Source organism: Ananas comosus, linkage group 1 (assembly GCF_001540865.1).
Source record: "Ananas comosus cultivar F153 linkage group 1, ASM154086v1, whole genome shotgun sequence".
Classification (NCBI taxonomy): Eukaryota; Viridiplantae; Streptophyta; class Magnoliopsida; order Poales; family Bromeliaceae; genus Ananas; species Ananas comosus.
This window is the reverse complement of record NC_033621.1, coordinates 23,990,875-24,003,074: the sequence shown is the minus strand read 5'-3', so window position 1 is coordinate 24,003,074 and position 12,200 is coordinate 23,990,875. Positions and strand designations below refer to the sequence as shown.

General features: G+C 32.9%; 2 protein-coding genes across 2 annotated transcripts; both read left to right on the top strand.

The window, feature by feature from the left end:
- On the top strand, positions 935–4,567 carry LOC109713453 (uncharacterized protein At4g15970-like). The gene is made up of 3 exons (XM_020237547.1): positions 935–1,292; positions 2,351–2,713; positions 3,865–4,567. Exons 1-3 carry the CDS (start codon positions 939–941, stop codon positions 4,348–4,350), a joined length of 1,203 nt encoding a protein of 400 aa, XP_020093136.1. The 5' UTR covers positions 935–938; the 3' UTR covers positions 4,351–4,567.
- LOC109718499 (uncharacterized protein At4g15970-like) lies at positions 6,535–7,990 on the top strand. The gene is made up of 3 exons (XM_020244754.1): positions 6,535–6,771; positions 6,943–7,308; positions 7,401–7,990. Exons 1-3 carry the CDS (start codon positions 6,559–6,561, stop codon positions 7,884–7,886), a joined length of 1,065 nt encoding a protein of 354 aa, XP_020100343.1. The 5' UTR covers positions 6,535–6,558; the 3' UTR covers positions 7,887–7,990.

The following is a 12,200-nucleotide window of genomic DNA, read 5'->3' as shown; positions in this document are numbered from 1 at the left end:
ATAAAATAATTATTCCTCTAGTTAGCTAGGGAGTCACAAAATTTTGAGAAAATTGTGGGCCTATTGGACACTTTAAGATATTATAAAATAACTATGATTAAGTAGTGTGAACTAAAGATTTCATATGAGTTAGCCACATGGGCTTTCCATGGGGAAACATCAAGTATTTAAAAAATAAAAAACAAAGGGAAAACAAGTAGATTATTATATATAGTATATTATATATATATGTATATGAATCCTACTGTAGATTCATATGCACCAATCACAAGTAATTGACTTACATGGAAGCATTGATGATTCTTCTCTTTTTTTGCATCTCTCTTAGTTATTTTTTGGAAGATGAGAATAAATATATATATTCTCTTGGGTTACCACTTACCAACCATATGAAGTTGACTTTGAATAGTAGGATCCACATGATGACATGATCACATAATGGGGTCCCCTTGAAATGATATTTGAATTAGTCCCTTGCATCTTCAATTCGAACTCTTCATTAATGTAATAGTAATAATATATAACCACACCCAACTCTAAAAAAAATTTAGTTATTAATAAGTAAGACGCGGTTGAAGAAGTTATTGTTAGGATATTGTCCACCGTGTCAGCAATAGACCACTCAGCGCATGCATCTCCATCCATTTTATCAAAATAATTAACCATGCGATCTGCATATTTTACTTAGAGTTAAAAAGATAATCTCTTCAGAAATTGTTTTGCAGTTAGGATTGAAAATTAAAATGGAATGGACAAAGATCGACAGGATGGTCTACGATTGGCTTAGCGGACAAAGTCTTAGCAGTGATGTCATGAAAGTAGAGGGTCTAAAATGGCTTCCATAATTTCTTTTCTAATGCTATGAAGATCCAAATCTTATATTACAAGTCTCTCTCTCTCTCTCTCTCTCTCTCTCTCTCTCTCTTGGAGTATCAAAGATGATGAGCAATACCAAGAACCTTCAACCTGTGATTTCCTTCCTAGTTGGTGCATCACTTGCCACAGCTTTCATACTCTTCATATTATCTGCAAGAAAAGGCAACAATATTGGAACTCTCATGGCTTCTATTGAAGAGATCACTACAACAACAACAACAACAACTAATGATAAGTTGACACCTCCTCCTTTTGAAGAGAATGAAACAAAGATGGTCTCTAATGAAGAGATCAACACAACAAAGATTACTAGTGGAACTCCTCCTCAAGAGAATGAAACAAAGGTGGTTTCCATTGAAGAGACCACTACTCCTTCAGAGAATGAAACAAAGATGTTGTTGGCTCCAATAGCACAGGTAAATTATTTATATATATGCATGTGACATGCACTTCCTTTATTTGCACCTTGTGTAGTTTCTAAGAAGCAAAATTTGCACCTTTTCTCTATAAACTTGTAGTAATATTAGTTTTGTTGAGATGAAACAATATGACATAATTAATATCTCTCCCTAACAAGTTTCGATCCGGATTTTAATTTCGTCCTTAGAAAGTTTGAATTGATTTTGATATTATCCTCATAATTGCACTTTTTGTTCATCTGAATTTCTACTTCATCCTTTAGAGTCTTAATTTTGAAAAAGTGACATTTAACAATAATAACAATATGATGTGATAACATTTTGAGATATGGTAGAATTACAAAAGGGGCTTCACTGTTTTACAACTTGAATTAGAAGGACCAAATTGTTATAGTTTAAATTATATGAGAACGAAATTAAAGCTAATTAAGATCAAATTTCAAAGAGGCCTTTGGATGTACATTGATTATTTCAAACGATCGGTACGTAGAAAAAAGAAAAGAAAAGAAAAGTCAAATACATAGTACAAAGTGAGAGATTAATATACTGTTAATTTTGTGCTAATAGAGTTACTGGCTTTATTGGCCAATCCTTATTTGCTTGTACATTCTCTTTGTACCATTAATTTGCTCGGCACATTTTATGTATATTCGTGCGTAGAAAAATTCTAGCATTGCATAATTTATAACCGAGGCAATAGAGAATGCAATGCGTAATTTATAACCGCCTTAACGTAAGGAGAATGTGAATTATAACTTTTTTTTATGTAAAAGGAGAACAAATCATGCATGATACTTAATTTTAAGGGAGTTAATTTTCCAAATTTTAGTCTCTCAACAGTCCCACTTAAGTAGCTTAATTAAAGGTTATAAATTCAAATGTAAAATTAACACTTCTTTACTACTAATAACACATTAGTATGAAACTTTTGCCCCTGATTTTAAATATATCTTCAGAACTGAAATGCTAATATTTTATTTTTTAAAAACTTATAATATGTGACAATAATCAGGTCCATTATATCCTAGCTAAATTCCTACTTGTTCCAATTGCAGGAAAATAACCAGGACTTGCTCAAGCTTCTGCAAAGAGCGGCTACCGAAGATCGCACCGTGATCATCACCTCGGTGAACAAAGCGTGGGCAGCGCCAAACTCTCTCCTCGACCTCTTCCTTGAGAGCTTTCGGATTGGCGACAACATCGAGCATCTTTTGAATCATCTAATCGTAGTTACATTGGATAAAAAGGCATTCGAAAGGTGCAAAGCTGTACACTCTCATTGCTATTTCCTGTACGTAGAAGGTGCTAAGTTTGATGAGGAGAAAGTGTACATGTCAAAGGACTACCTTGATTTGGTATGGAGCAAAGTCAAACTACAGCAACACATACTCGAGCTTGGATACAACTTCCTTTTCACGGTTTGTATTATTATTCTTCACTAAATGCCTAAAATTTCAGTAGGCCTTTTCGAGATTATAAGCTTGTTAGGCCAATATATATCACTTTTCACCGATTTCAAAAACGTACCGTACATTTTCAAACCGAGAAAAAAAATAAAAATCGTGCGTTTTGGTCGTCAAAAGCTACGCCAAACAAGGACTAAATAAAAATCGTGCATTTTGGTTCATCAACCCAAATTTATTTACTTGTAAATAGTAACAACATTTTTCTTTTTTCATCTACAATGCAGGAGATTCAAAATTACTTTTTCAACCAAAAAAGTGGACAAAATATACTTTTGAATGATAGGATTTATTTTATGAAACAAAAATCTTTAAAAATTTTGACAATACATGTAGGCAAAAGTACACATGTTCTTGAGCATTAGGATACATCTTCTACAGTTGAGATACATTGAAATATACCAAGTATACTAATATATATATATAGAGCAGGGCTGCTGTGCTCTCAGGAGCACGGAGGCCTTCGTGCTCCTGAGCTGTTTTCGATGATGGAGTTTTCGAATCGACGATCGGCTCCGTTAAACTTGATCTAGCGTATTTAAAGTTTCTAGAAAATAATTTTTGCGATTTTTCGATATCATTTACCTAACAATCGAAAGGATTCAAAATCAATAATTTTTAACGGCTGAAAATAAAAATCCTATAAAAAGTGGTGATATAGCACTAAAATTTTCGATCAGAAATATAGATCTTGTTGTAGATAGTATAAAGAATTTTCTATCAAAATTTCATCTGATTTGAATACTTCTACACCGTTAAACTTGAAAATGGCAGATATCAACTATTAAAAATTATAGATTTTGAATCCTTTCGATCACTAGGTAAATGATATCGAAAAATCGCAAAAATTATTTTCTAGAAACTTCAAATGCGCTAGATCAAGTCTAACGGAGCCGATCGTCGATTCGAAAATTCCATCATCGAAAACGGCTCAGGAGCACGGAGGCCTCCGTGCTCCTGAGAGCACAGCAGCCCTGCTCTATATATATATATATAAAGGTTAAAATCAAAGATCTTTTAGCCTCTGTAGGGATGCATAATTATGTTATTAATTAATTATAGATCACATTAATTTTTTCTAGCATGATCATCAATCATGGTGACAGGATGTAGACATCGTATGGCTTCGAAATCCTTTTGAGAAGATGTCTGCTGCTGCGCACATATCGACCTCATGCGATTTCTACTTCGGTGATCCCAACAGTCCAATAAACTTCCCCAATACTGGATTTCTATTCGTAAAGTCCTACAAAAAGAACATCGAACTGTTCGAGTACTGGCACGAATCGAGAGAGAAGTTTCCCGGCAACCACGAGCAATTCGTGTTCAACCAGATCAAGTTCGAACTAGCAGACCGATTCCGAGTGAACATACAGTATTTGGATCCAGCCAATTTCGGCGGATTCTGCAACCACACGAAAGGCCTCGACACGATCTACACCATGCACGCGAATTGCTGCGTCGGTCTCCAAGCGAAGCTTCACGATTTGCGAAGTGTTCTTGATGATTGGAAGGTGTACAAAGCTTTAACTACTGATGAGGAGAAGAGGAGGGGGCAATTTACTTGGAGAGCTGGTATATGTCTTCACTGAGAATATGTTACACTGTGAACTTGTTACTAGCTAGGGTTGCCAACAATTATTATCAAACATTAAAAAACACAAAAAAAGAGAAAACAATAGTTGAAATTGATTTGTTTTCTTTTTAGGAGGAATAAATTTCTTTGTGCATTGTTGATAAGAGGTGTGTTGAAATTCGACTTGTAAGAAATGAAATATTATCCTTGAATATAATGTTCAATTTTATAAATATTAAGAAGCTCAGGGCACAAGGAAAAACTCAAGTGATGAGCCCCTAATTAATTAATTCTCCCATATTTGGCCTCCTCTAAATCTACCATCGAAATTTCGATACGGTGTTGAATTTTGTGAAAAACTTTCGAACCAGAACAGATTGCAGGATAAATCATACAACTCATCAAACTATTTCAATAAGATCTCATTCAAAAACTTCTCAAAAACTTCTCAGAAAGAAAAACTTAAGTGATGAGCCCCTAATTCTCCAAATTCCGATACAATGTTGAATTTTGTGGAAAACTTTCGGATCAGAACTGATTGTAGGATAAATCATACAACTCACCAAACTATTTCAACAAGATCTCATTCAAAAACTTCTCAATGCAATCATGTTCATAGGCACAAGCCTCTATTTTGTGAAAGTATAAGTAGGAATCGAACCTGAACCTCGAGAACGACAATCCGAGTAATACTCACTTGACTAGGCCAGTAGTTGTTAATTTATTGTGCATTCTCTACTTTGGAAGAATATATAGGAGTGCTGTAGCTGTAGTTGGAAGGTAAATGTCACTACAATGAGACCAACTTGCATAAAAAATCTCATGCTTGATTAAATATTTTGGTTTGGGTCAAAATCATCTACATGACTACATGTGGAGAAGAGTAAGGAATAAAAATTCTTCTAACAAAACTTGGAACTTACCCAGTTCATTCACAATGTAATTGTAAATCATTTTATCAAGCTAAGTAGATGTTTAAGGTGAGATATCAAATTTTTTTAAGTTGTTATCTCTAAATATTCTATAGAAGTATCAAATTTCTTGTGAAATTAACTAACAAGTAGTATATTGCTAAATATATAAGCTGCTAGAGGATGATGATGTATATTAAATTTCTGATTACATATGAAGAAATAAGTTTTTTTAAAAAAAAATTTCCCAAATTAAGGTGTGGTCAAACATACTCATAGTTCACTAACATGTGCACATAATATGTGATATGATTTAATAAATATATATATTACAAAAATATAATTTTTTATCTGAAGCTACAAATGCTTCTTAAATATTTGATGTAAAATAAAGCAGTTGACACATCACATCACTATACAGGATCTAAATATCACCTCTCACACAGTTACAATAAAATAATTAAGTAAAATTAATGAGAAGCAAAAAATAATTAATTCACCCTCCCCCTTTTCTTTCTCTACTATGTATTAATTCCAAGGCATGTTCATGTCATTTACAAGTGTTTAATTTTTTAAATTAAAAAAAGTAAATAAAATAATTTTTTATAAATAAATATTAGATTAATTGCTAGATGCCTCGCACGTTGTTGGCTCAGAGTTATGGGATGCAACAATTAAACAACTGGGAATCAGAGACTTAATTAAATTATTTTATATAATTAGAATACAAAAAATTTATTTACTATACCCAGTAATTGTTATTTGTTATCACATACCATTGGAGAATCTGATAATTCAATTTGTTTTTCCTTCTTTTTTAAAAAAAAATTTGTTTATCATTATATACGTTACTGGAATATTAGTTTGATATATATATTAGAACTCTGATCTACATATAATGAAAATAAAATTCTCCATCTATAATAAAAATAATTTTCCACCAATCAGTTTAAGTTTTTTTTAAAAAAAGATTAAAGAGCAATTTACTTTTACTGAGCCAAAATAATCATACATTCTATTTGCCCTACTTTTGGAATAAACCAAGTAGTTTAATTAATATCTCATGAACATGTTCAGTAATTTTAGTGCTCTTGTAATAAACCATAGAGTTGACAATTTAAGCAACTTATTACGCCCCCAACCAACACCCACATGGGATTAGTGGACTAACTTGGTGGTTAATTTTCTTAATTAATCACCACCATTAATTTCATGACCAAAAACAAAAAATTAAACAAAATAAAAACTCCATTACCTTATAAAATACCTCTCAATTCCCCCCACTCTTTCTCTTTTTTGTGTATGTAACAAAGATGACCATGAGTAACAAGAACAACAACAACCTCCTCCAACCTCTCACTTCTCTACTCCTCGGCGCAGCCGCGGCCGTCGTGTTCATAATATTCTACCTCTCTTCGAACCCAACAACGAGTTCTAGTTCAATGGAGATGTTGGATTCGACCAATGGAACTCAGATCACTTCATTACAAGATACAAGTAAAGCTAACACAGCTTCTGTTAAAGAGGTACATATATATAAGTGTTGTGTAATCATAGGTTTTAATTACTCTTTAAACACCACTTAAAGTTGTAATAAGATCTATATTAGAATATTAGAAAACAATGTAGGAAAGAATCTTTTTTTTTTAACAATTCAAAGTGTACAATTTTTTTTTCTTATTTTTTGCGCTGAGCAGAAAGAGAAATTCGAAGATTTATCGGATCTACTAAAAGCCGCGGCGATGGACAACGACACGGTGATAATGACATGGATCAACGAGGCGTGGGCGGCGCCGGACTCCCTCCTCGACCTCTTCTTCGAGAGCTTTCGCGCCGGCGAGGACATTGAGTACCTGCTAAACCATCTTGTCATTGTGGCTATTGATCTAAAAGCATATGAAAGGTGCAAATCCTTGCACCCATTTTGCTATTTCTACAAAGTGAGCAACACTAGCTCGGCTGAGGAGAAGCTGTTCATGACCAAAGATTATCTTGAGATGATGTGGAGCAGGAACAGGCTCCAGCAAAAGATTCTTGAGTTGAGATACAATTTTCTTTTCACGGTACGTTTCAGATCCCGTAAGTAGAAGATCTAATTTGAAACTTTTTTATTTTGTTTCTGAACTTCTTTGCTAAGATCAAATCTATTTCGCAGGATGTGGATATCCTATGGTTCCGAAACCCCTTGCGCCACATCTCGTTATTCGCGCACATAACGATTTCGAGCGATGCGTATTACGGAAATCCCGACGATCTTAACAACTTCCCTAATGGAGGATTCCTCTATGTGAAATCATGTCAAAGGACAATCGATTTCTACCAAAATTGGTACCTTGCAAGGGTGAATTGGACTGGTGCACATGAGCAGTGGGTGTTTAACCAGATCAAGCACGAATTTTCGGCGAAATACGGAGTGAAAATACAATTCATAGACACTGCTGTATGCGGAGGATTTTGTAATCTTAACAAGGATCTGAGCAAGATATGCACATTGCATGCGAATTGTTGCGTCGGTCTCGGCGCAAAGCTCCATGATCTTAGAGGGCTTCTCGACGACTGGAGAAACTATACCGCGCTGCCGATCGAGGAGAAGATGAAGGGAGAGTTCACTTGGCGACTTCCGGGGATTTGTATTCATTGAGAATTCACTATGCATGATTCATTGAAAACAAGAGAGAAGAGATAGAGAAAGCGAAAAAAAAAAAAAATGTTATTTCAAAGTGTTATTATTATTGGTTTTTTTTTTTTTTTATCTTTATAACTTCATTTGTAGTTTTATTCTTTGTCGTGATATTTAGTTATTTTAAAGCAGGGGAAAAGAGTGATGTTCAGTTTTTTTTTTTTTTTATCTTTATAACTTCATTTGTAGTTTTATTCTTTGTCGTGATATTTAGTTATTTTAAAGCAGGGGAAAAGAGTGATGTTCAGTTTTTTTTTTTTTTTATCTTTATAACTTCATTTGTAGTTTTATTCTTTGTCGTGATATTTAGTTATTTTAAAGCAGGGGAAAAGAGTGATGTTCAGTTTTTTTTTTTTTTTATCTTTATAACTTCATTTGTAGTTTTATTCTTTGTCGTGATATTTAGTTATTTTAAAGCAGGGGAAAAGAGTGATGTTCAGTTTTTTTTTTTTTTTATCTTTATAACTTCATTTGTAGTTTTATTCTTTGTCGTGATATTTAGTTATTTTAAAGCAGGGGAAAAGAGTGATGTTCAGTTAATGTATACTTTTAAGGGAGAAAATTAAAATGGTTTTTATTAGTAACTTCACAAAGTTAAATATTATTTCCACATCTATTTTATACAGTTATTTTAACCATTTCCAAACACTTACAAACACTTCACAAAGTTAAACAACATTATTCGAAGAAAATAATTCTGTGTTTTGATAGTAATTTGTAATTAAGGCTAGCTACAATCAGGAAAATATATTAGAAATTAATCATGGGTAGGTTAAACTGCGAGAAAGTTAAAAAGAGTCCATTACTGTTTGGTTTCTATTTTTTTAAAAAAAGGGTCACGTCAAAATTACAATCACTTAAAATATTCAACTAAAATATTTTTGGTGATTGCTTCATAATTTATGTAACCCATCCTTGGAATTTTCTGATAACAATAATTAAAACCACTGCTCCCCACTAATATTTCTCACAGTTCATTCCAGTGATACCCACTGTTTGCCACCACGAATGACGCACCTCGCACGGTTGATGAAATTTTCGGGGCCGTGGGGTAGTATTCATGATTCAGATTGATATTTATATATATAAGTGTATCAGGTTTTGCGGGTCCATGACTTCCAATAGATGCAAGCATCTATTGTTAATTACCCCCTGTAGATTGGGGTACCTTCGATTAGGAGACCTTTATAGATGGGATGAGATGAATCGCGTCTCAGTTTATTGAATCCTAAGTATATGTATTAGGATTCAGTTAGATTTGAGGTTGATTAGGCCCTAAGTATATGTGTTAAGACCTGATCGATATTAAACTCTATGTATTAGAGTCTAATTGGTTCATGAGATATGGGTATGAGATCTGGGTATTGGTTCATGGGATTTGGGTATTGGTTTATGGGCTATGGGTATTGGTTTATGAGATTTGGTCCATGAGATTTGGTTTTGGTTCATGGGATTTGGTCCATGAACTTGGTTTTGGTTCATGGGATTTGGTCCATGAGGTTTGGTTTTGGTTCATGGGATTTGGTCCATGAGCTTGGTTTTGGCTCATAGGATTTGGTCCATGAGATTTGGTTTTGGTTCATGAGATTTGGTCCATGAACTTGGTTTTGGCTCATAGGATTTGGTCCATGAGATTTGGTTTTGGTTCATGAGATTTGGTCCATGAGATTTGATTTTGGTTCATGGGATTTGGTCCATGAGGTTTGGTTTTATATGTGGACTTGGTTTGGTTTGGGTTTGGATTTGATTCTGGAATGGGTTTGGGGTTCTTTATGTGGACTTGGTTTGGTTTCGGTTTATTTTAGTTTTGGGTTGGATGTTTATTTGGACTTAGTTTGGTTAGGTTTGGGCCGTTTGGCTTTGTATGTGGACTTGGTTTGGTTTGGATTTATTTGGATTTTTGGGTTTTGTTTGGGTTTGAACTTGACTTGATTTAGGTTTGGGTTTATTTGGGTTCAAGTTTGGATTTATTTGTGGGTTTATTTGTGGACTAGGTTTGGTTTGGGTTTGGATTTATTTGGGTTCGAGTTTGAGTTTATTTGTGGGTTTATTTGTGGGCTAGGTTTGGTTTGGTTTGGATTTGATTTGGGTTTGGGTTTTAGTTTTATGTGTGGAGTGGGTTTGGATTTTATTTGGGTTTGGGTTTTGGTTTGATTTGAGTTTGGGTTTAGGTTTATTTGGGGAATGGGTTTGGATTTTATTTGTGGACTTGATTTGGGTTGGGTTTGCGTTTGATTTGGGTTTGGGTTTTTGGTTTTATTTGGGGAATGGGTTTGGATTTTATTTGTGGACTTGATTTGGGTTGGGTTTGCGTTTGATTTGGGTTTGGGTTTTGGTTTTATTTGGGGAATGGGTTTGGATTTTATTTGTGGACTTGGTTTGGTTTCGGTTTATTTTGGTTTTGGGTTTATTTTGATTTTGGGTTTTGCAATTTGGGTTCGCATATGAACTTAATTTGCAGTTTAAGTTCGTGTATAGACTTGATTTGCAATTTGATTTGGGGTCCGAAGAAATCCCCTATTGATTTTGCCATTAGATTTGGGGTCCGAAGAAATTCCCGTTTTGATTCCAATTTGGATTTGATTTTCCAATTCGATTTGGGGTCCGAAGAAACGGGAAATCAAAGATTCCCCTCCCCTCTTCTGGCGATACTTTCCCGGCGATGCTGTAGATGTTGTCGGCGAAGTTGTTGACGGTGGCACGGATCTGTTCGGCCGTTGAATTTGATTTGACATTTTCGAAGAAATATTGAAGGGTCCGAAGAAACGGGGAATCAAAGATTCCCCTCCCTTCTTCTTTCGAAAGTATCAAACCGACGATGCTGTAGATGTCATCAGCGAAGTTGTTGACGGTGGCACGGATCTGTTCGGCCGTCGGATTTGATTTGACATTTTCGAAGATGAGGAATATGAAGGTCTTGAAGAAAGTGGGAATCAAGATTCCTCCCTATTTTTGACGTAGTCAACCGGCGATGGTTTGGGAGTGGTGCGCAATGTAGATGACGCAATATTCATCTTTCAACCAACTACGATGGCGGGTATGAGAGTTCGAAAGATCTGGAGGAATTAGATTCCTCCCTTTATCCCCGAAGCATTGTATGGATGGCTAAATCAGGACGAAAAAGAGAAAAAATAAGGGAGGGGTGAAGAGAGATCTTTTTTTCTTTTTTTTTATTTTTATTTTTTTTTTAATTTTTATTTGTTGGGCTTTCGTAAGGTACCACTACATTTTTTTTTTTTTTTATTTGTTTTGGGCTTTCGTAAGGACCTGCTCCTATTTTTTAAATGGACTTTTGTTATATTATAATTATTGACCCAGAGAAATAATGATTATACGAACCTTAATTAAGATTGTTATGACTCGATCTATTTTTTTTATTGGACTTAGAGTTGTTTTTAACTTATATATGTATGGCAGTTTTTTTTACTTCAAACACCACTAAGCTTATAGGGCTGTTCAGCTAGCTTTTAAAAGCGCTTTGGGTTGAAAAGTGATTTTCGGCCCAATAGAGCGTTTACAAATTATTTTAAATCTGATTATCTTCTTTTCAGAATCGAAACTGATTTGAGGACCAAGAATCAGAATTTTGAAAAGTCTGCTTTTTGAACTGATTCTAATTTCTGACTCAAAGATAGTCTTTTTTATTTTCTTTTAGTATAAATGTTTAATTTAAATTTAATTTTAATATTTAATTTATCAAATTCATTTTCAAATTTACAATTTTAACTTTAAATTTAATTTTTTTTAAAAATATATTTTCAATTTTAATTTTAAATTTTTTAATTAATTTAAATTTCAATCTTAATTTAATTTAAATTTTAATTTACAGAATCAAATTTAAATTCTTCAATATATAATTTTAAAAGATTAAATTTTAAATATTGTAATATATTTAAATTCAATTTTAAATTTAAATTTCATTTTAAATTTTTTAAATTTTATTTAAATTTTCAATTTAATTTATATTTTTAATATTACTTTTATATTTTAATCATATTAATTTATATTTTTTAATTTAAATTTATTTTATTTTTATTTATTAATTTATTTTTCTTTATACTTTATTATTTTAAAATTTAACTTTAATTTTAATTTTTAAATTTTTAAATTTTGATTATGTTTTGAAATTAATATCACTTTTATTTTGTAAAATTTTGAAATTTTAAAATTTTAGTTTTTATTGAATTTTTAAATTTTAAATTTTTAATTATTTGAACTAAATTTATAAATTTATTTATGCAAAATCAAACTATTTTCCAACAGTTTTATCTTTTG